At 36.1% G+C, this 26,050-nt stretch overlaps 1 protein-coding gene and 1 long non-coding RNA gene across 4 annotated transcripts in view; one reads left to right on the forward strand and one right to left on the reverse strand.

Moving 5' to 3' along the window:
• On the reverse strand, positions 1 to 17,747 carry LOC109840036 (malate dehydrogenase, mitochondrial). Its single transcript, XM_020408536.1, has 7 exons — positions 17,404 to 17,747; positions 17,135 to 17,308; positions 16,875 to 17,043; positions 16,729 to 16,790; positions 3,433 to 3,557; positions 802 to 919; positions 1 to 373 (listed from the first exon to the last, which is right to left on the reverse strand). The coding sequence occupies exons 1-7, from the start codon at positions 17,653 to 17,655 to the stop codon at positions 233 to 235; spliced, it is 1,041 nt and encodes a 346-aa protein (XP_020264125.1). The 5' UTR covers positions 17,656 to 17,747; the 3' UTR covers positions 1 to 232.
• The window catches only part of LOC109842954, a 10,686-nt gene continuing 4,026 nt past the window's right edge, over positions 19,391 to 26,050 (forward strand). For 2 of the 3 annotated variants that reach the window (XR_002247458.1, XR_002247457.1), the window contains exons 1-4: positions 19,391 to 19,556; positions 20,981 to 21,058; positions 21,161 to 21,231; positions 21,834 to 21,912. This is a non-coding gene — a long non-coding RNA (uncharacterized LOC109842954). Of the gene's footprint in view, positions 19,557 to 20,802; positions 20,892 to 20,980; positions 21,059 to 21,160; positions 21,232 to 21,833; positions 21,913 to 26,050 lie in introns of those variants that run through there. The other variant, XR_002247459.1, reaches the window with a different exon arrangement.

Here is a 26,050-nt window from a genome sequence, read left to right on the forward strand (position 1 = left end):
TAAAATCAAATCGGAAAGTCTAGTCGCATTACCTACTGATGCACCCAGTAAACGTTCTAGTGTTCCTCTTAAACAAATTGCATACATTTTATTGATACAGTTCTGGAACCAAACAGCCGGACTGCAAAAATCTCTGTAATTTTAACAGACAAGTGATGGGTGAATCACCCCTCAAAACATACAAATGCAAAACTAAGATTTTCAAGGAACCTAATTGGTTTAGCTAATTTGATCAGTTCTCCTTGGCAAACTTGATGCCCTTCTCGATAGAGGATTTGAGCTCAGCCTTGAGGTTTTCCAAACCCTGCTTCTCAAAGTCTGACAGGGGGCCCAACCCGAGTACCTCCTCAACTCCATTTTTCCCCAGCCTCACCTGTAAAATATAAGTTGCACAAGGATTAGTAAAACAGCGAAAGATCTGACACGTACATTGAAAATTAAATAAAAACAATAACAGGTAGTTTGTGTGAGTGTATGTTTCCTGAGAGACGGTACATACAAGATTACCGGTAAAAAAATAAAATCGTGGAAACTAGATGAGAAAATAGAGATAATTCGAACTTTACTTCAGCTGTAGTCTTCTTAGTTAAGACTCTAGACGCTTCCCGTCTACATGTCTTGGAAAATGAAGGTATTCCATAAATATGAACTACAGTGCATGAACTTGTTTATTGTTTATTTTCTTCAAGTTACGCACTGTCACAGAAATACTTGAGGGGAAAAAGTTGGTTTGAAATATATAGATACATGAAACAATAAAATATTAAAGTGATTCAAGAAATTTCTTTTCCAAATCATTACCTTTGAGGCAAAGAAAGGTAGCTCAGTAACTGTCGATTGCACAAAGGAACATTCCACAATGTCTGGAACCCCATTAAGACCCTTTAAGCATGCATCAGCAAAGACAGCTCCGGCATAGCTGCAGGAAGCAATACAAAACAGTAAAACTTAAGTCTGATAACTACAATCATTGCAGGCTTGCAGTTTATGTCTATGTATCCATAAACAGACGATAATGTCATGCAACATGAGAAGGCTCCGATGACAAAAAAATATGGAAATGTTTAACCATCAGATAATATCAATATGAAATTTCCATTATTTTTTGCTTATTTCCCAAAGAAGAAAGTTTCTAACAAAATAAATCCAGAATTTAAAAAGTCACAAAGTGAAGCTAGAATACAATGTTCAAACCATAATCTGATAATTAGACAAACGTAATATCTTAAAAATCTAGTGAACACGTAAAAACACAATAACTATCATAAGTAAACTGATGTTATAATTGAGAAGTATACATATACTATGAAAAAAAACTGACAGTATCACAGGCAGAAATAGCTTTTCTTGCCTTTCTTGGCTCAACTGCTCCAATAAACCTCTTACTAGCAACCAAACATATGAATATATTTTTTGGACAGCATGGCAGGTTCAAGGACATTTAAGTCCATAAGAAGAAAGATAAACCTTGCAATAAAAGCTGACACAAGGGGAATGCCCGCAGTATTGAAGTTTGAAAGATACAGTAAGAAAATATCAAACGTTGAACCCTAAGTTGTCTGGTACGCTAGTGTAACACTTTCGCGTTCAGACTACACTTTCCATCAGTTCAAAAACCATATCCTGCTAACTAGCCACATGGTCCAGCCTGTTTGCACAGACCTGCAAAGTTTTGTTGATAACTGATAAGAGCGTTCTTGTCATAATTTGGAGGATTGTTACTTCATCCAGGACAAACTATATTATCAAGAGGCCAGATCTCCTCATTTGCAATATGGTCATTTAGACTTTATTCAGAGCTCTTTCGGCTTATAGATGCCTAAGCCAGAAATTAGATCCCAACTCGTGAACCTAAGGGTTAGCATCAAGGTTCAGCCAACAAATGCAATCCGAAGTTTTTTAGTAGTTAGATGTACAGGAAGGTAACCACTTCCAGTCCAAGATGAAAGGTTGAGGTGCAAGCAACTCATATAGTCATAGTAATGGAGCTGGTTGATGATAAGAGACCAAGATGACAAAGATGGAAAACCGCTAATTATAATGAAACATCCTAACACAAATCAAAGGATTGCTAATTGACAGAAGTACTAAACCATACAATCAACATAAGCAGACTGAAGTTGTCGTGAGGTTCTGTACAGTCTTTCTTCACTTAAATCTCTCAAATATAAAATAAGGAAACAAAGAAAGAATCTCATTCTGTGTTTTGGTTGATAGTATATCAGAGAACTGAAGCAAACCAGCATGGCTAATAGACTAATACTATCAATATAAGCTAATACAAGCTCCTGATAAAGTTGTACGGATATTTCTTGTGATTGAATTTTCCATCTAAGTATAAAACTGGGAATATAGATAGAATCTTGTTCAGTGGTAATGAAAAAGTATATTCCCAGATATTCTCTTCATGTGTGAACAACTTCTTATAACAAAAGAGGAGGAAGACAACAGGGTGATACAGAGTGAAAATATTAATGCACACAGCTACAGGCTTTTAGTTTTTTGTGCTTATTCAAATCATTCTTGCTCCAATGACAAAGAGTTACTAGCAAGACATTTAGTACTAAGATAAAGGTGAAAAGCATAGTTCATCAAGCATAATGCACTTGAAGAACCACTTTCCAAAAAGCAACTTCAAATGGATGAATGAAATACTAATACATTTGTAGCTTGCGATATTCAGGCGTGAACTAGTCTTGTTTAGAAAATAGTAGGTTTTCCAGGAAAAAAATGAATTAGAAGTAATTAACCACCTACATGATACAATGTGAAGATTCCTTTTGGAGTATGGTATAAAATGGAATGTTAAGCTTTTAAATGAATAAAACAGAACTAAAATAATTATATCAGAAGTTATATATTGACAGTATCTTGTTGAGCACAAGCAAATTTTATTTGCTCTCTGATAAGAAAGGCGCAAGTAGACCTCCTATATTATTAGGGCAAAACGGGACAGTTATCATACAAGTATAAAGAACTTAAGCAGCATGTAAGGCCCCGCAGCATCCATGAATATAGTGAATAGTCATGCAACAATTACTGGAAACATCAACAACTTCAGCCCTAATGAACAATATGGATTAAATGCAAATGCATACAAGCAGCAAATATGGAAAATGACAGCATGAGACAAAAACAGCATTTCCTTTTAGTATGAAAATTGCCACAGATGTAGACACAAGACAACCTTAGATGTGAATGTGTATGAATATATAATAGAAACACTGTCACAGGTCAATACATATGAGCAGATAGATAATATATACATGCATGTACGTGAGTAGGGGGCTACTTCAAGTATATACAAATAGAAATGCACATTCACATGAAATGCCTCAGGATTGGATTAAGAAAGAAATCTATATCCAAGAAACAACAAAATGATATTAAAACCAGTACTCCAGCATAACTTCACGCAGTTTCAAGACTTACGCCATAGACAAAGTTGCAGATCCCTTGCCAGCCTTTGCTTCCACCACCTCAGTACCACCATCTTGTGTTCTCTTTGTAAGAGCATGTATATCCTCCTCTGACAAAGCATTAGTGGATGGAGTTGCCTGAATGAAATCACCAAGAAAAATTAAAATTTATACTCACATAACACTAAGCATAGCCCAGAGTACAGCGATCATAAACAGACATTGTACCAAGTTAGAGAGATGCGGCAAATGCATGAATGCATTTATAAATGCAAAATCTAAAGGCTTAGAGCATCTTCAATCACTTGGCAAAATCTCCATTGCTCCAAATTTGGAGAGTGAATCATCTCCAATCACTCTCCAAATTTGGAGATGGTTCTCTCCAAATTTGGAGTGAAGCTAGAATTTGGAGAGGCTCTCCAAATCACTATTCAAACTTTCATTATTTATAACTTTGTCACTTTCAACTATTTAATCATATCATACTCCCTTTAAAAGTGGGAGTTGTGAAAAAAACTTTTCAATGACTATATTACCCCTATTCTTTTTTGATATTACCTTCTAATACTAACTAGACTAAATTAATTATCATTGTTAATTAATTATATTATATGTCACTTTAAATTTGTATAATTTGGTCCCTAAAACTTCCAACATTATTGTAAAACTCTACACCATATTAATTATTAGTAATGTGTAATAATATATTAATAGATAATTCCATGTTAATAACGTATTTATGGAAAGAGGAAAAGAGGGAGTTTTGTGAAAAAAAACTTTTCAAGGACTATATTACCCCTGTTCTTTTTTTATATTACCTTCCAATACTAACTAAACTAAATTAATTATCATTGTTTAATTATATTATATGTCACTTTAAGTTTGTATAATTTGATCCCTTAAACTTCCAACATTATTGTAAAACTCTACATCATATTAATTATAAGTAATATATAATAATATATTAATTGATAATTGTCTGTTAATAAAGTATTTATGGAAATAGTAGGAAACATAAAATTGTTCTAAAATTATACAATGACACTCATGTAGGGAATTACAAAGAGCATCCTAATGTTTAGGTACAGAACAGAAGATACAGACATAAATTTTAGAAAATATTAAGATATTTAAGTGCGCTAAGATACATTATCTAAAATTAAAAAAAGTGTAGCAAGATACAAGTGGGGGCATATAAGTATAATTTTGGTAAACTATAAGGTATTTAAGTTCGTTAAGCCTATAAAAAATTTGAAACCTTTGTTATCCACAAACAATAGTATATGATCTCATTGATAAATAATATTCCTCATACAATATGAAGCAAGATGCGCAGCTTATATTTGTATTGTAGAGGAAATGTGAAAAAATTAAAGCATCATATTTTGAACGAGTCTCAAGATTTTGAATTATTTCCTGAAATTATATACTTCGCTTAGAAAACTTTAGAAGAGGCTTTCGAATGACTACTACAGGGTGTTGGATATCAAATAAATATTGAACAAATAAAATCTATGATATCGGATTGCAAAAAGAGAGAGATGTATATAATATTGGGTGTCATATGAGATAATATTCATACATAACATGATATTATAATATGTAATCTAACATATCTAACATATTAATGAATTTTAAACATAAGAATTTGCATTAAGATATATGCTTAAGGTTTGGGAGAGCTGAAAGTTGAGAAATTTGGGAGAAGAATTGTAGCCTTTATGGGTTTTGTGGGTTCCAATTTTGTTTCCCAAACACAATCCAAAACCGAGCCCAAAATCAAACTAAAAGTGACACAATTTTCTCGATATCTTCAAAGGAATATATCAGTATATTTTCGATAGCGGTCGATATATCAAAAAAATCACCAAACAAAAGAAAACATAAAATATTATCAAGATAAAGTCTTTAAGCCGATATATTGGCCGATAAGGCAATACATCGATCGATATTTAATGCAATGACTATAAGAGCAAATGTCTAAAAGTTATTTAGATATTAGTTCCTTGATTTTAAGTGTCCAAAAATTCTATGTTATGCCCTCACATTTTTGAAAATGCTCATAATTTGAGACTAATATTAAATTATTAAAATTCTGATGAACAAATTATGAATAAGCCATATTTAAAAGAAGAGTTAATTTTTAAAAACCCTCTCAACTAAGGGGATTGTCTTAAAAACTCACCCAACTGATTCAATTTGACAAAAGCCCTTTCTTATGAGGGGTATTACAGATGATCTCTCTCAATTTTGGTGCAATTTCAAAAAAAACTCTCAACTATAATCTGTCTCGTAAAAACTCCCCTAATCTTTTACACTCCTATTAACAAACCTCCTTAAGATAGTCACTACAATATGTGATTTGGATAAAATACCCTCTTGAAGAAAGTAATTTTAGATAAAAAGAAACCCTCAACCGATAATAAAAGGACCACAGCCAATTTGTAATTCTCTTTCCATCTATATCACCTCTTTTTCATTCATCTGGTAAAAACCAAGGTAATTCTTTTATAGTTGATGGATACTTTTGTCTTTACAAATCAAGTACTTGTTACATAATAAATATGACTCAATGATATTAGTTTTGAAAGGTTAAGTTTAAGTGAGAAAAATTCACAGGGGTTAAATCAAATTTTTTTTAAGTTGAAATAGATTATCTATAAAACACCCGAAAATCTGCGCTATTCACCTTTCCTTAGCAAATGTGCAATGTCACCCGCAGTGGGATACCTCAAATATTCATATCCGAACGCCTCTATAATTGCCCAACAAAACCTCTTCAAGCATTGGATTACAGTTGACTCACTAATCCTAATATATTCGTCAGTACTATTTTATCGAAGTTTCGTATGCCAACAGGCGGTGCGCTATTACTACTTTTTGTAAAGTCGATGATCCTAATACACCAAGATCATCTCTCTTCTGCACAAAGTAGTTGTCATGCTCTTTTACTCCGTTGATAATGCGAAGGAATAGATCTCGTCGGCATCAAAACCTTTTGCGAAAATGAGCTTCCTCATATGTAGGTTTCTCAGAAAAATAATCGTGGCAAAGTCGAGAGTTACCTTCTTCTCTTCCACGATTGATCGTCGCATGACCGGGAATCGATCCTTTACGTTTTCGTTCTCTGCTCTCTTGAAGACGACGAGCCAATATTTTCTTCAAGACTTCATCTCGCTCCTCCTGCTCAGCCAGTTCATTCTCCCAGTCTTGAAAGCAAAGATTGAGTGTTTCTCCATCGGAGGAAGAAAAAGAGTGGTTCTAAGATGACCCTTCTCCAAAGGCTATATTTTATTGTATTGAGAGAAAAAGGTTGTGAAATATTAAGTTTTGCATTTAGAGTTCTTATTAATAAAGAGTTGTGAAAGATCCATGTTCGGTAGTGTCAATATCGAGTCTCGTGTTTGTCTTCTTGCAATCACCAGATTCCCACCATCACCGCTTGTCGGGTGATGTTTTCAAGATCCATGTCCGTCGTGTCAATATCGAGTCTCGTGTTTGTCTTCTTGCAATCACCAGACTCCCACCATCACCTCTTGTTGCGAGACTTGTATTATAAATGATGATAGTTCTTATCCCATATAGTCACACTTCCATCATTTCTTTCTGATTTATTTAGACAACTACTTTTGTCCACTAATCTTTCTTCATCCACTATGACACCTGTACGAGAAAAATCATTCACTAACCAAGAAGATCAGTTCATGTGCTTGGCATGGCTTGAAATTTCTCAAGACACGGTCTCAAGCACATATCAAAAGAAAGATACGATGTGGAAATGGATCACAACAGTATTCCATAGAAAGGTATGTGATAGACAACGGACACCAAGGTCCTTGGAATGTCGTATGGACACAATTAAAAAGGTAGCAAACAAATTTCGGGGTTCTGTTCGACAAATCGAGCGACTGAATCCAAGCGGGGCTTCTGAACTCAATATAGTAAGTATATAATTTTACTATGGATTTTATAATATCATTTTCAACTGTCTTTTTTTTGTAATGTTAGTCAACTCAAGCAAGAATCATGTACAGAAAAGATGTTAAAGAAAGGAAATGATTTCAGTTCGATCATGTTTGGATTATCCTCAAGGATGCCGAGAAATGGGTTGATCCTAAATCCAATCATGCAGCTGGGGCCTGGGAGCATCTCTGAAGAATCAGAGTCGAACACGCAAAGTCGGCCTAATGCAACAGAGGACGTTATGGATCTCAACACGGAGAGCAAAAGTTTTATGAACATAAGTAATGGCCAGTCTCCCATGGACAGCCCAGCAAGTCGGTCTGTTGGAAGAAAGAAGGAAAAGGCAAAGAGAAAAAAGTCGGCAGATTTTAGTTCTGAGGAGGGAATTATTAAGAGTATACAAGAGATGGATGCTAAACGTGAAATGAACAAGGAAAAAATGGAGCGATTAGTGATAATGAAACTTGAAAATGAAAAAATAAAATTAGAATTGCAAGCTAGAGAAGTAGAACAACGTGACCAACAATTAGCTCTTCAGCGTGAAAGCGAGGATAGACAAATTATGTTAATTGATCTAAGTAAAATCATCGATCAAAGTGAACGTGTTTACCATCAAAAAAAAAAAGAAATCATTAGTAGAAAGGAATATAGAGCTCCATTTGACTATGGATTTTCCTCCAAAAGGCCAAGATGATGGACAAATTATGTTGAATGAAAGAATGTCTATCCTCTTGGCCCTCTGGAGGAAAATCCATAGTCGAATGATGGAGCTCTATATTCCTTTCTATTAATAATTTCTTTTTTTTTTGTTAATAGTAAGCACGTTCACTTTAATCGGCAATCTTATTTATAAGGCAATCTTATTTATAAATCAATCAGCATAATTTGTCTATCCTCGCTTTCACGCTGAATAGCTAATTGTTGGTCACGTTGTTCTACTTCTCTATCTCGTAATTCTAATTTTTTTTTCAAGTTTCATTATCATCAATCGCTCCATTTTTTCTCTGCTCATTTCATGTTTAGCATCCATCTCTTGCATACTCTTAATAATTCTCTCCTCAAAACTAAACTCCGCCGACTTTTTTCTCTGTCTTCTCCTTTCTTCCAACATGCCGACTTACTAGGCTGTCCGTGGGAGACTAGCCATTATTCATGTTCATAAAACTTTCGCTCTCCGTATTGAGATCCATAACGTCCCATGTTGCATTAGGCTGACTTTGCATGTTCGACTCTGATCCTTCGAAGATGCTCACAGCTGCATGATTGGATTTAGGATCAGCCCATTTCTCGACTTGAGGATCGTCCAAAACGATCGATCTGAAATCTTTTCCTTTCTTTAACATCTTCTCCGTACATGATTCTAGCTCGAGTCAACTAACAAAATTACAAACAAAAAAAATATTAGACAATTGAAAATAATATATAAAATCCATAGTAAAATTATATACTTACTATATCGAGTTCAGAAGCTCCGCTTGGATTCAGTCGCTCGATTTGTCGAACAGAACCCCGAAATTTGTTTGTTATCTTCTTAATTGTGTCCATACGACATTCCACGGACCTTGGTGTTCGTTGTCTATGACCTACCTTTCTATGGAATACTGTTGTGATCCATTCTCACATCTTATCTTTCTTTTGACATGTGCCTGAGACTGGATCTTGAGAAATTTCAAGTCATGCCAAGCACAGGAACTGATCTTGTTGTTTAGTGAATGATTTTTCTTGAACAGATGTTGAAGTGGATGAAGAATGATTAGTGGACAAAAGTAGTTGCCTAAATAAATTAGAAAGAAATGACCATATGGGATAAGAGCTACCATTATTTATAATACAAGTCTCGCAACAAGAGGTGATGGTGGGAATCTGGTGATTGCAAGAAGACAAATACGGGACTCGATATTGACATCACTGGACAATGATCTTGGAAACATCACCTGACAAGAGGTGATGGTGGGAATCTGGTGATTGTAAGAAGACAAACACGGGAGTCGATATTGACACGACCGGACATGGATCTTTCACAACTCTATTAATATGAACTCGAAATGCAAAACCCAATATTTCACAACTGTTTTCTCACCATACAATAAAATATAGCCTTTGGAGAAGGGCCACCTTGGAACCACTCTTCTTCTTCCTCCAATGGAGAGACCCTCGATCTTTGCTTTCAAGACTGGGAGAATGAACCGGCTGAGTAGGAGGAGCAAGATAAAGTCTTGAAGAAAATATTGGTTCGTCGTCTTCAAGAGAGCAGAGAACGAAAACGTAAAGGATCGATTCTCGGTCATGTGGTGATCAATCGTGGAAGAGAAGAAGGTAACTCTCGACTTTGGCACGATTATTTTTCTGAGAAACCATGTGGTGATCAATCGTGGAAGAGAAGAAGGTAACTCTCGACTTTGGCACGATTATTTTTCTGAGAAACCCACATATGGGGATGCTCAAGGTAACTCTCGACTTTGGCACGATTATTTTTCTGAGAAACCCACATATGGGGATGCTCTTTTTCGCAAAAGCTTTCGATGTCGACGAGATCTATTTCTTCGCCTTGTCAACGAAGTAAAAGAGCACGACAACTACTTTGTGCAGAAGATAGATGGTCTTGGTGTATTAGGATCATCGACTTTACAAAAAGTAATAGCAACACACCGCATGTTGGTGTACGAAACTTCGGCGAGTAGTACCGACTAATATATTAGGATTGGTGAGTCAACTGTAATCTAATGCTTAAAGAGGTTTTGTCGAAAAATTATAGAGGTGTTCGAAAATGAATATTTAAGGTATCCCACTGCGGGTGACATTGCATGGTTGCTAAGACGAAGAGCGCGGATTTTCGGGAATGTTGGACAGTTTAGACTGCATGCACTGGAAATGTAAAAACTATCCAACGGCTTGGGCGGGACAGTACTCAGAGCGTCACGGAGGTCCAACAATGATTCTCGAGGTAGTAACCTCATATGACTTATGGATATGGCATACTTTTTCTGAATTACCAGGATCTAACAATGATGTTAACGTATTGCAATCTTCAAATTTGTTTGACCAACTAGCACAAGGTATTTTCCCTCCTGCTAATTATGACACGGGTTATTACTTGGTCAATGTGATATACCTCAAATGGTCTACTCTTGTACAAACAATATCCCAACCACAAGGACCTAAGAGGCAGCTCTTTGCTGCTATGCAAGAAGGATATCGAAAAGATGTAGAGCGGGCTTATGGTGTTCTTCAGTCACGATTTACCATTATCAATGGACCATCACATTCTTGGGACAGGCGGGGACTACACGACATAATGACTACTTGTATTATACTACATAACATGACTGAGGAGGATGAACGTGATGCGGAACTAGAGATTATTGTTCACGACGAATCTGTTAGACCCTAGAGGGGGATGATTAGGGTCTTATGCTAATCTAATCCCAATTAAAAGCTAATTTAATTTGTTGATCACTTTTATCTTGCAAGAAGAAATATGATATGGATATGAACAATTATGATAAATAAAACATACGCTAAGCAAAGCACAAACACACGATAGGTTTACGAGGTTCGGTCACCACGACCTACGTCCCCGCTCCTCACCTCGAGGAGATATCCACTATCACAATCCGGTTTGGAAGCCGGAACTTCTACACACTCGGTTTACAAGATCACCGAAAACTCTCACACTACACAAACACTATGCAATCACACTTTACACACTAAGTGTAGAAACCTAGCCCGTGTCCTCCTCAAGTGCTCGATTACAACCTCTCCCTAGGTTCGTCAATCGACGCCACTCCTATTGGATTCGACCCAGTTTCTCGCCTCACACTTCTCTCGGTGTACAAGTGTATTACAAGTGATTCTCACAAATAAAGGTTAAATACAATGATTTGTTCTCAAATAACAAGTAAGAACACAATGAAGCTCACACTCACTAAATCACATCCCACAACCCATACTATATGGTATGAAGATATTTAAGCTCAAAATGTGTGTGTGATAAAAGTGAATGAAAATAATATAACTCAATGAATATAGCTAATCAAATGAAAGTGAAATAATAAGCTATATAAGGAAGAGTTTAGGAAACTTCTCAGTAAACAAGAAGAGCTGAAGAAATGATGATGAGGATGGATTCCTCAATTTGAATTCAAGGCTTCTTCTTTGTGAAAAACTTCTCTTTTGAAACAAGGCACTAAACACCTCTTAAACACTTTGTAAACTTGAGTAATTAATTTTCTTAGATAGGATAAGTGTTGAGAGCAGTAGGGTATTTATAACAACCCAATACATCAGTAAAAAACCAAGTAAAAAGACCAAAAACCCATTAGAAAACAAAACAGGGAAGTAGCTGTTACAGTGCAACGGCTATACTGCGGTCGACCGCCAAAGGCTGAAACCCAGAGTATGCTCTCATGATAATTTATTAAATAAGATACAACATGCATATGAATAAACCAAGTTTTCTCCCCCTTTGACAACATCAAAATGGGGAAAAGATAGGAGCAGTGCTCCCCCTGCATACATGCATAGGTTAAAAGATATGGATAGACACAAACTCCCCCTGTCAAGAAGCATGAGTGATTACATGTGATATATATAAGATTCATACTCAATGAAAAGGAAGAACTCACAAACATTTGAGTTATGATGTACCATCCACTTCATGATGGTATAAGCACAAAATATTAAGTTGAACCATGTGGATGAATACAAACAATAACAACCAGATATATACAAACATTAACCACCAGATAGATCATTTGAGACATAGAAACATGTGGATGAAAAAGGCAACATAAAATAGAATAAATCTACTTCATGATGTTGTAAGCTAAACATATAATATGAATTATTCAGCACAAAAACCAACATATAATATGAATTATTCAGATAGAACCGAGCATTAAACAAAAACAAATTATTGTTTTCAAACATCAATTCACATCCAAACATTCAGATTGTTAACCAAAATATTGCAGATCAAAACAGAACAGAGGTGTTTTAAGTTAAATACTACAACGTCCAAATAAAAACATCATAACTAAAGAACCACCAAAAGTCCATCAATCACTACCAACATCCTCAGACCCTGCCTCTGAACCAGATTCTTCAGCAGAACCTTCATCAGAACCAGAGGCTGAGCCAGAACCAGATCCGGAAACAGACGCCTGAATCCCGAGGGATTGACGCTGGAGCCGCAGAATCTCCCTCACGTCATGCCGAAGACCAGAAACAGTAGACTCAAGTCTGTCAAGACGATCATCGAGATGCTCGAAACGATCATAGACCTCACTAGAAGAAATAGGAGCTGAACGAGTACGAGGTCGAGGCCTAGAACTAGAAGATGGTCTAGAAGAAGATGCACCCGCAGAGGGTAAAGGAGCAGGAATTGAGGCTTCAAGATGCATCCTAGAAAGGGATGTTGTATCAAAAAATTCTTTATTAGCATTTACTTTTGGTTCACCCGAGAGATCGACACGGAAGTGTTTGAAGATGATAGTGAGGAATGAGCCAAAAGGAAGGAACTTGGTATGCTTGCTAATCATATTATCAAGAAAAACAAGCCCCCAATTGACTTTGATTTTAGCAAAAATGGCATAGACAGCATTAACTTTATCAGAGGCAAAGTGGTCAAAACTACCAGTTTTGGGAATAAGGTTGTGAGCAATAATCCTAGCAATGATTTTACCTGAGGGGTTCAAGGTGTTATTGTTCATAGGATAGGTACAACCGGGAAGAAACATTTTACTGTCGACAAAAGGGTGATTACGAACAATGGACATAAGATTAATATCACTTGTCGGGATCTTAAGGATACCTGCAAGATCATCAGCAGAAAACTCAATCTGGGTGTTCTTCACATATGTTCTAAGATATAAAACATTATCATCAGATGTGTAGGAGGATATATTAGCATAGAAGAGATAAACAAGAAAAAGATAATGAGGTTCTTTGTTCTTTTTATCTAAAAGATGATACAGGCCAACATCATTAAGGAGATTAGGAATATTATAAGGCGCAAGTTCATTATAGTTAACAGTCCTACCAGTTAAAATTTTTAGTTTGCACAATTCCCTGTACTTGGGAATAAGATGGGAATTTCTCAGGTAGTCTTCATAATGATCAGCATTAGGAAAAGGTACACTATCAGACTTAGATCTTTTCATAGGAGGCATATTTAGCAAGAAACCCTAAACTAAGAACAGAACCTAGAAACTTAAAGAGATGGAAGAAGGATTTACCCAGTACGATGAAGGATCCGAAGGAGATGAATCGAACAGACACGGGCGACAGGAGATGGAATGGCGGTAGACCGCAAGAAAGAGCTGGGAGATCGGATTTGATGAGGGAATTTCCTTCGGATATACAAGTGTTTAGTGTTGAATCTAAGGTAGATATACGTTTTCTCATTTGATTCAACTCATCATTTTACATACAAGCATTGCTAATTTGATTCAACTCATCATTTTACATACAAGCATTGCTACTAGAAGTAGGATAAACAAGATTACTCATCATAGATTTTAACTTATCTACTTCTAACATAGCATCACGTTTTTCATGAAGCAAACTAGCATTTTAATTTTCAAATTTTCATTGCATTCTTTAAGAATTATATTTTCATTTGCAATAAAATTAAACTTAGTAGCTAGTGTTTCATGAGTGGATTTCATATTAACATACTTTTTACATCAATATAGCAATTGTGTAATTTTTCAAACCTAGGGCTGAAAACCAATTCCCGAGAGCATACTCTGGGTTTCATTCGTTCCCAATTCCCTCATCAAATCCGATCTCCCAGCTCTGTTCTTGCGGTCTACCGCCATTCCATCTCCGATCGCCCGTGTCTGTTCGATTCATCTCCTTCGGATCCTTCATCGTACTGGGTAAATCCTTCTTCCATCTCTTTAAGTTTCTAGGTTCTGTTCTTAGTTTAGGGTTTCTTGCTAAATATGCCTCCTATGAAAACATCTAAGTCTGATAGTGTACATTTTTCTAATGCTGATCATTATGAAGACTACCTGAGAAATTCCCATCTTATTCCCAAGTACAGGGAATTGTGCAAACTAAAAATTTTAACTGGTAGGACTGTTAACTATAATGAACTTGCACCTTATAATATTCCTAATCTCCTTAATGATGTTGGCCTGTATCATCTTTTAGATAAAAAGAACAAAGAACCTCATTATCCTTTTCTTGTTTATCTCTTCTATGCTAATATATCCTCCTACACATCTGATGTTAATGTTTTATATCTTAGAACATATGTGAAGAACACCCAGATTGAGTTTTCTGCTGATGATCTTGCGGGTATCCTTAAGATCCCGACAAGTGATATTAATCTTATGTCCATTGTTCGTAATCACCCTTTTGTCGACAGTAAAATGTTTCTTCCCGGTTGTACCTATCCTATGAACAATAACACCTTGAACCCCTCAGGTAAAATCATTGCTAAGATTATTGCTCACAACCTTATTCCCAAAACTGGTAGTTTTGACCACTTTGCCTCTGATAAAGTTAATGCTGTCTATGCCATCTTTGCAAAAATCAAAGTCAATTGGGGGCTTGTTTTTCTTGATAATATGATTAGCAAGCATACCAAGTTCCTTCCTTTTGGCTCATTCCTCACTATCATCTTCAAACACTTCCGTGTCGATCTCTCGGGTGAACCAAAAGTAGATGCTAATAAAGAATTTTTTGATACAACATCCCTTTCTAGGATGCATCTTGAAGCCTCAATTCCTGCTCTTTTACCCTCTGCGGGTGCATCTTCTTCTAGACCATCTTCTAGTTCTAGGCCTCGACCTCGTACTCGTTCAGCTCCTATTTCTTCTAGTGAGGTCTATGATCGTTTCGAGCATCTCGATGATCGTCTTGACAGACTTGAGTCTACTGTTTCTGGTCTTCGGCGTGACGTGAGGGAGATTCTGCGGCTCCAGCGTCAATCCCTCGGGATTCAGGCGTCTGTTTCCGGATCTGGTTCTGGCTCAGCCTCTGGTTCTGATGAAGGTTCTGCTGAAGAATCTGGTTCAGAGGCAGGATCTGAGGATGTTGGTTGGTTAATGTTTGTATATATCTGGTTGTTATTGTTTGTATTCATCCACATGGTTCAACTTAATATTTTGTGCTTATACCATCATGAAGTGGATGGTACATCATAACTCAAATGTTTGTGAGTTCTTCCTTTTCATTGAGTATGAATCTTATATATATCACATGTAATCACTCATGCTTCTTGACAGGGGGAGTTTGTGTCTATCCATATCTTCTAACCTATGCATGTATGCAGGGGGAGCACTGCTCCTATCTTTTCCCCATTTTGATGTTGTCAAAGGGGGAGAAAACTTGGTTTATTCATATGCATGTTGTATCTTATTTAATAAATTGTTTGCCATCATCATCAAAACCAAAGGGCCAACAGAATCCTCAAGACCTGAAGAGATGAAGACTGACGATGCCGAACGATTCCAACGATTCCATGATCGACATAGGAAGATTCAATATAGGGAAGCTCATTTTATGCTTCAGAACGCACTAATTGAACATTAATGGCAGAGGTACGACAACAAAGGAATGTAATTTAAATATTATAATTTATGCTTGTATTTTCTTATGGGGCAAGTTAAATAGATCCCCATATTTAAATTTTTATGTCTGATACTTATTTATTTAATTTAAAAAATAATAATTTTATAATAATACTAATAATAATACTAAAATAAATTAATCTTAGTTTCATTTTGAAGATCTCAACGAGACCTTTCCAAATATACAATTATTACAAAAATTAGATTTATAATTTTTTAACTATATTTATTTAAAATTAAACATCTAATTTAAATTACTAAGAATGATGGTAAAGTGGTAATTTTTAAGAAATTAAATAGTTGAAAGTGGCAAGTTGTAAATAATGAAAGTTTGAATAGTGATTTGGAGAGCCTCTCCAAATTCTAGCTTCGCTTTCTAAATTTGGAGAGTGAACCATTTCCAAATTTGGAGAGTGATTGGAGAGGATTTACTCTCCAAATTTGGAGGGATGGAGATTTTGTGAGTGATTGGAGATGCTCTTATGGAACTAATTGGCTGAGGTCCCAAATATGGATAGCATATTTGAGTCTTCCTATGAGGCATCATATATTACCATTAACAGTGCAAATCTAATCAGCATCAAAGAAACCAACGCAAAATATGGAACTGAAGATTTATGTTGTAACTAAAATTGAGAATTATAGTTCATGTCCAAGTAGATAAACAGCGGTCTACTTCTCCTTAAAAACCCAAAAGTTTGGACACCAACTTTGAAGCTTAAAGCCCCATATGAAGGACAGCAAATAATGAACAGAGTAATCACCTGGGAGAACAGTGGCAAGATAGTTATACCCGCATGCCCACCAACAACAGGAACATTAACCTCTGCAAATTATTCTCGGTAATCAATTTCACATAGATTTTAGTAAAAATTAACACTACGAAAGTGAGGAGGGGGGGGATTCGTACCAGAAACTGGAACCTTGGCCTTGCCAGCATAAAAGGTCTTGGCTCTCACAACATCGAGCGTGGTAACACCAAACAACTTCTTGGCATCATAAGTACCAGCCTTCTTGAAAACCTCCGATGCAATCGGCACCGTCGAGTTCACAGGATTGCTTATCATATTAACAAGAGCCTGATCCAAATACAAAACTAAGTGAATCAAAGAAAAAAAACCAATAGAATTCCAATAAGCAACCAACTCTGGCAAGAGATTTGATCCTCACATTAGGGCAGTACTTAGCGATGGCAGTGCAGAGAGACTTGACGATCCCCGCGTTAATGTTAAAGAGATCATCCCTCGTCATCCCAGGCTTCCTCGGGACTCCAGCGGGGATGATGACGAGATCAGATCCCTCCAAAGCTTTCCCTAGCTGCTCCTCTGAAGCGTATCCAGCAACCTACAAAGATCCAAAACCCTAGATCACATGTCCGAAAACAAAAACGACAACAAATCAATAGATCTGAAGGAAGACGAAGTCTAGATCCGACTGACCTCGGCTGGGGTGTTGATGTGGCTGACATCAGCGGCGACGCCGGGGGTTCCGGCGATATCGTAGAGTGCGAGCCTGGTAACGAGAGGGTTTAACTTCATGAGCAGGGACAGGGGTTGACCAATCCCGCCGGCGGCGCCCAAGATGGCGACCTTGCGCTCCGGAACGGCGCCGGCATGGAAAGATCGCCGGAGGTGAGCGGATCTGCTCCTCTTGACGGCGGATTCCACAGATCTGAGCAGAGAGGTCCTCATTTTTCTTTTCTCTTGAGCTGAGAAAGGAAAGGAGAGGAGGAGAAAAGATAGTGATAAAAGGGAAGTTGATCGAGAGAAAGAGAGCGACAGTGATGAGTGGAGGAGGGCATGAAATAAGTAGGGTTTGGGGTTCTCGAGATGCACGCCCGCGGGAGTATGTTAGTGGGTGGTGTTCTCGAGGTGTGAGTTACCGCTGCTGACGAGTGGGACCCGTTGGATTATTTCCTTGCGGTTGTCAAACATGAGAAAAGACGTTGGAGGCGAAACGGAACGGGCTGCGTTTTCTTTTCCTTTTTTCTCTGACAAAGGAGGAGAGCCTTCTTAGGGTCTGTTTGTTTGCCTAAAAAAAGTGGGAAATCAAAGAAATGGAAAACTATTTCTAAGAAGAAATATTTTGGGAGTGTTTGTTTTGCTAAAAAAAGAAGGAAATCAAAGAAATGGAGATGGAATGAGATGAGTTGTCATCTTATTATAGGATGATGTGAGTGATTTTTTAAGAAAACTTGTTTTGATGTTGTTTGGTTGACGAAAAAAATAAGGAAATGAATTATAAGAAACCTATTTCTTGTAATATGTTGTTTTCTTTTGTTTGGTTCATTCTTAAAAATAAGAAACATATTTCTTGTAATATGTTGTTTTCTTTTGTTTGGTTCATTCTTAAAAATAAGAAACCTATTTCTTGAAAAAAATAAGGAAATGAATTATAAGAAACCTATTTCTTGTAATATGTTGTTTTCTTTTGTTTGGTTCATTCTTAAAAATAAGAAAATAGATGAGATGAGGTGAGTTGTCATTATATTATTGGATGATGTGACCTGCACTTAAGAAAATTGTTTTCCTAGCTTTTTGGGAGGAAATGGTTGGAAATGAAATGTTAATGAGATGAGATGAGTTGTCACCATCTTATTGGATGATGTGAGTGATTTGAAATGATGAGATGATATGAGTTGAGTGATGTTGTGGATGAAAATAATATTTTATTAGATGTGATGGATGAGTTGTTGGATGAAAATAATATTTTATTAGATGTGGTGGATGTGGTAGATGAGTTGTTGGATGAAAATAATATTTTATCAGATGTGGTGGATGAGTTATTGGATAAAAATAATATTTTATTAGATGTTGTGAGTGAGTTTTAGGAATGAAAATGGATAAAATTGTACTTTTTGAGTTTTCTTGGTTTTCATTTCTATTTCTTGGTGTTTTATGAAATAACCAAACAGGCCCTTAGATTAAAGTAAAAATGTAGTACAAAATATGGCATTTTAGTTCAAAAGGAATAAGTACATAACTATAAAAGCAACAAAGAGAAATGAAGTAGAAAAAAGAAATCTATTCTTCTATACAAATAGGAGGATCAGAGAGTTACTGTTCATCCTACAGTAATTCTCTCTCCTCTCACCCGCTACAGTTCTTACCGCTTCCCCAATCTCTCGGAATTCTCTCTCAGAAATTCTGTTCAAATTTCAAAATTTCCCCCTTCTCTCATAATCCCCCCGCCTCACTCTCACAAATTCCCTCCGTCTCAGTCTCAAGCCCCCTCCTCGCGCTGCCCAAAATCTCAAATCAACGGAGGGCTCTCTCTCAAATCAGACCAAATCTCTCCCTCTCTCTCATCCCCTAACCATTAATCTCTTCCCCAATCTCTCGCAAGTCTCTGCATCGAATCTGTGAGCTCCAGCATCGACGTCACCGTCTTCATCAGCGAGGATGTAGTTGTCTCCTCTCTCTCTCTCTCTCTCTCTCTCTCTCTCTCTCTCTCTCTCCAATCATCTCTCCCTTTCTTCTTTGTCCTCCCTCTTTCTTCCTCTATAAGCTTTACTGAGGGATTGGAGTGAGATTCTTGGGGTCTGATTCAGAATCGAAGTCTAGGGTTCCAATTACGACTTCTGCCACATGCGGTAATGTAATTAAAATACCTTAATTTTGATGATTATTGTGATGGGTTTAGTTGCTGCTGAATTTTTCTGTATTAAAAATGTTAATTTTGCATTTTTTGGGTTCCCCTCAAGTTCTTTCATGTGATCCTAAGTGTTGATTGAAGTATCTAGCTGTTTATATGAAAAAGTTTGGATTTTGATGCAACTGATTATAAATTGGTGGGTTTATGATGCATTTGTATGCTTGATCAGTCTTTCACCCTGAGGAAGTTGCTAATAATATTGTTGAATCAATTGAAATTGCTTGATTGTTAGGGTAAAAAAGAAAAAAGGAAATTTGTTAATTGGGTAGTATTAACTAATTTTTACCCTCATAGAGGCAATTCTAAACAAATCATTAATGTCAAAAAGTCCGAAAAAGTTGGGAGGTTAATGAAGTTGGAAGTTTTCTGATTCATTTTAGATGTAGGAAATATAGAGAAACGAAAGAAGATATATGAAAAAGAAAGTAAAATTAGTGATAAGAAAGATGAAGTTACATCTCTAATTAGGCACCAACTATTGCAATTGACAAGTAGCAGCAGACTAGCAGTTTTGTTTATTAGTATAAACTTTAAAAGTATTGAGGGATGAGTGATTATGATTGTTTTTATCTGTTTATAGAGTTTTAAAGAAATAACACATACTATGATGAGGAAGCAGCAATCTTGCTTTGAGAAACACTTTTTTGAAATACAAAGTGCAACTGAAAATTTGCAATCTTTTAAACAAACCCTCATTCTATGTGTTCGTTGTTTGATGCATTGAGAATCTGAGATGAATGATGAAATATGTCTGTGAGATAGTGCAGATTGCTCATTGATCGGGTCAGAAAAAAGGGTTTGGCTTTTTATAACTGGGTTTTGCCATATTGGAATAAAACCCAGGCCTAATTAGTTGCTCATATATGATTTGGATTATTGTACCCTGTTGTGGACTTCCTAAAGCAATTTGTGCAGGATATAATCAAGCGATCTTTCGTATGGAATTCTTTTGCTCAAGTATAAATTGTTATTGATAAATTTCAGATTTACTAAAGTCTATATCTTTGTTTGCTTATGATCACGAGCTTCAGGGGTTATTAATGCAGTAAGATGAGAATTACCGTTCATGCTACAATAATTCTCTCTCCTCTCCTGTGTATCCACATCAGCTCACATTTCAAAATTCAAAACACACCCCTATAATTCTCTCTATTCTCACCCCGCTCCTCATCTCCAGACTCCGATCGATTCCTCGGTCTCCTCTCCTCCTCCCCTCCCTCTGCAAGTAGATTCATCATCTTCTTATTCTTCTTCTACTCATCCTGAACAAAATGTGAGCTTTTTATTTACACTTTTTGAAATTTTTGTTTTTTACTTATTTTGGATGAATTTTTAAATGGTTATTGTTTGTTATTGTTTCAGGAAATTGAGGTGAATTTGGTGATTACAGACTATTGTATTCCTGGAATGACTGGATATGATCTGCTAAAGAAAATTGAGGTACTCCTTTTTTAATTTGATTTTTCATTGTTATTTAGGCTTTTCATTTTTTTGTTATTGGGAAAAATTCTTATATATTCTTTTTCAATATTATTGAATTAGGAATCACAATCTCTCAAGGATATGCCAGTTGTGATCATATCATCTCAGAATGTGCCTTCAAGGATCAACAGGTGAACACAAATAAAAATATCCTTAAAGTCCTCATAAATTTGTTAGGATTTAAATAAATTTTTAGTTATGAAGTATGATTGAGATGCTTATGTGTCTTTATTGTTTGATATATGAAGGGAAAAAACTGATTGAGATGGGTTGACCACGATAATTGTGTTTGGGCCTCTATTTTCTTTTCATTTATGAGTATATTTGAAGTTCTATCTCCACTCAAATATATGTGCTCAGATATGAATATTTCCTCTAAATTAATGAACTATTGATATGTGCTCAGATCTGAAGATTTCCTCTGTCAAAATGTTATTCATTTTATATTAATTTCTCTTTAACATTAATAATGGATCTTTGAAAAGACACATTAATAAATAGATTATTATACTTAGTTGGTGATTTATGGTAGTGATTTTAATATTTTTCTAATCTCAAATCTCAATCAGTACATTGCTTGCTTTTTAATTCTATTTTACCCTTTTATCAGTTATGCAATTCTCAAATCTCAAATCTCAAAAACAGACTATGCAATTCTGTCAATTGCTTTATCAATCACCCTATAGGTATGTTTAAACTACTGAATTGCCATTTTATGGAATTGCTCTGTCAGATTGTTTAGGTCTCAATTTTCCATACATGATTGGTGAAGATGAGGCAGAAGCATCACCTGAAGACGATATCTCATCTAGGTACTTCTGCAAAACCTTTAGCGCTAATGGAATTTTGGAGATCAATCTGTTACCTAATTTCTCGAGCTTATATATAAACCTGTGGACATATCACTAACCTTTATGGTTGTGCTTGCAATTTTGTGTATTTGTGCATTTTCCTTCTGCGTGTCTGTGTGCTGAAAAAACTTATTGGTGCTATTATCTGAAAGAATTCAACTTCTCAAGTTTGGATCAATTTATTATGATAATACTTACCATTTACCACAATCTAGATTGACATTAACTCAATTTTATCTTACCTGCTAAATCTAATGCTCTGATATGAACATGGATAGATGGTGACATGACATGGACCCACAACATGCCAGTCATAAATCTATTGATTCCTTTCTCTTCGCCAGCAACTATTTTAAATAATATTGTGGTCGTTAGAAATAAGCTACGCATTTGCAATTTTTTATTTTTCAGTTGTTTTAAAAATAATTGTCTTAAGTAAGAATTATGAGACAATTTACAAAAGTCATTTTTGGTTCATAAAAATTATCAAATTATGATGTTTATCTATTTCAATATAGTTGTCCAGGTTATTATATTTATTGATTTTGATTAATTTGCTCTTAGTTTCTTTACTTGAAATAGTTTAGTCTACATTTTTGTTGGTTGTTGCCTTGAATGATAGCTCGAATATCTCATAAAAAAACTTCTTACAGAAGATGAAGTAGCAAATCATAGATGCTTAACAAAACAAATTAGCATGAAGTTGGTGAAACTTTTATGGTTATTGAAGTTGCTTGATAGAAACAAATTGATAACTACTTGCAACTGGAAAGAAGACATGGAAATTATATAATATTTATGTGTTTTTTTACATCTGGCGCACTATCTGTTCCTAAACTATCGTTCAATATTTGTAATACAGGAGTTGCGGCAACAATGTGAAGCATTGCGAGACATATCCATGTTAATAATATATAGTTGTGAGATTTTCTTTTATAAAGTTAAACTAAGAGCCTTATGATTACTATATTACATATTTCGTTATATGAATAAGACACAGGAATGATGTCTGCTAAATATCATAGCACCCTTCCAATGTCTTTTTCTATCCTATATGTGCATGTGTGGTTGAGAAAGTAAACCATTTCCTTCTTTCCATTTTGGATTACTTATTTGTGAGCGACACATAACTGATGTCCTCTTATGCCTAAAAATTTACCCTAAAGTTATTTGAGGTCTAGGGAAACATCATTGAGGATATTTGGTTGTTGGCAGTATAGACCTTTTTAATCATATGATAGAATCGGTTCCTATGTAATTCTCTTGCATCTGAGGTTTAGTGTTTCACTTAAATCAAACAAATTAAGGACCGAAAAGTGAGAGAAACATGGTCATTGAGATGGGTCGAAATATATAGCTGGAAGGAAAGTGAAATATTCTTTAATAAATTCTATAAAGAATTAACTACAAGCTTCTATGATTGTTATATTACGTTTTTTTTATTATGAATGGACACATCAGTATGTTGTCTGTTAAATATCATAGGATCCGAGTGACATCTTTTTCATCCTCTGCATTCATGCATGGTTGAGAAATAAATCATATTTTCCAAAATTACATGATTTGCACAATTTCTGTAAAAAGCAATATTGTGCATGCATACATGTATACACATGCTAACATAGACGTGCACTCACATACATGCACATGTAGAGAGTATCCGAAGTTGCAGAAGTAGACCAGCAGTAGCAGTTAAACATCACCACGTTACGGACTAAAGTCATGGTTACTTATGCAAAAGTTAAGGTTAGAACCATCAACAACATAACTTGAAAACCAGGGAGATAAAGGTCTAAAGTTCAACATTTAGAACCACCTACAGCAAGATAAACAAACCATAGAATAAGGTCTAAATATAAAGTTTAGCAGATCCCTTTACTTGATGCTTTACTTGGGGACTAATATATATTGATCTTGGTTTCAATGTTAGAAGGTCGGGGTAATGCCTGGATGTCATCCACTGTCCATGACTCTTCATCCTTAGAAATATCAACTATAAATTTTTCTAGAGCGACACCAGTCTGCAACAATAATTTCATTGTCCGCAGTTCGTCACCATAGCCTTTACATCCCTTCAACTCAAGCATTCTCAGATTCCGGTGGACCATTTCTCCTGATAGGATGTCTGGAGGTTTGGGATAGTTCTCCCTTTCTTCATCAAAAATGTCATTAGGGTAACCCTGCACATAGGTGAAGGGAATAAGCTTACTTATAAAATAACTGATGTATGATAAATGCCAACTGAATAGTATGTTCTCACCCAATTATAGTCGATAAACGAGATTTTGAGGGTCTTTAACTCTAGATAGCACCTAAGAAGTCGTGTAACTATATAGCTGTGGCCTTCTTTTGGCCACATTTCCAGATCCAAAGATTCCTAGTTATCAGAAGAGACAAGCTTCAAGTTGTGTAGTATCACGGACAAGTATTTGTGACGTCCCTGGGTTCACACAAGGCTGCAGTCCAAGGTGAAACCAAGAATGTCAAACCTGCCATGCACCACACCGTGCAACAACATGTTTCACCATCACAATTGACATCTATCTAGTAGAGTCAATAACAGGTGTAGGTACAAAAGCAAGTAAAAGATAATACACGAAGGGCTGATGAAATAATACTGATCAAGTAGATGTCTCATCATCCAACAAATGGAAATACATAGTCAATGTCTGAATAAATGAACTAGAGTACTCAACAAGTCTCAAATACAAATATCTGACAAGAAGGAAATAAGGCACACAGCCTTTACAACTTCTAAAACAATACTCTCAAATGTCTAACAAAATCAATAGTGGAGCTCCAATATAAGTATAACTAAACAACGGAACACTAAAGTGTGTCGCCATCAACCTGCGACTCTCCGGGCTCCTGGCTCGTGACCTGAAATGGGAGGGACAACGAAGCGTCAAAGCGCTAGCGAGTAACATCACAACCAACCCCAAGGGAACAGGGCTCGTTGTATAAGAAAAATACAGTTAATATATAAGAGATCAAAAATCATTGAGATTCGTTCCATGAACGAGAGGTCCACAAATTGGATGATCAAACCTTTAAACAGTTAGGATCATCTCAGAACTCCCACTTGGTCAAACCTTACTACAGTTAGGACCAAAACCAAAATCCCCTTTCGATTCCTTCCATGAACGAGAGGTCCAGCTTCGATTTGTGCAATCAAAACTATAAAAGTTAAGATTGCTTCCAATCTCAATTGATCAAACCTTATTCAGATTCTCTGAATAGAAATCCCACTTCAAATTTCCTTTGTACCAGGAGATAGAATATAAAATTCTTCCTCTCCATCATTGGGTTCATCTCTACCAACAAACAAGAGACCAGGAGATAGGATATAAAATTCTTCCTCTCCGATTCCGGGTTTATCTCTACCAACAAACAAGAGACCAGGAGATAGAATATAAAATTCTTCCTCTCCGATTCTGGGTTCATCTCTACCAACAAAAAAGAGACCATATTACTCCAATAGGTACACGAGTCTAAACTGTTTCCCTACCATCAACAGGAAGTTTCTGGAGAATATCACTCAAAATATTCTTAAGAATAACCTGGCTACCTCCCAACGGGTATACGAGGTTAAACTATTTCCCAAGAACTCCAAAAAAAATACATGAGTATAAACTGTGTTCCTATGAAGACTGATACAGTGATTAACAATGCGGTATCAATTTGATGACAAAAGCTTCAATTCAAGATCTCGACGACGGTCAAGCGATGAACGCCATGCCGAAAGGACCTTAGCTATTCTACAAAGCACTGAATAGACTGAGAGACAAAGAGATCAAGTGTTGAAGCCATCTACAGGTTCTTCTATACGATCTACTCAACCAATCATTGAAAGGATCATAAGCAAGACCTATCTTATCCAAAGCATCCCAGAACTCCTCTATAAAAGATTGAGTCTGGAATACTTTGGAGTTGATACCATTTGTAACGCCCCGCCCCGGAATCCTCAATTCAAGATCTCGACGACGGTCAAGCGATGAACGCCATGCCGAATCTTAGCTATTCTACAAAGCACTGAACGGACTGAGAGACAAAGAGATCAAGTGTTGAAGCCATCTACAGGTTCTTCTATACGATCTAC

Source organism: Asparagus officinalis, chromosome 5 (assembly GCF_001876935.1).
Source record: "Asparagus officinalis chromosome 5, Aspof.V1, whole genome shotgun sequence".
NCBI classification, from domain to species: domain Eukaryota; kingdom Viridiplantae; phylum Streptophyta; class Magnoliopsida; order Asparagales; family Asparagaceae; genus Asparagus; species Asparagus officinalis.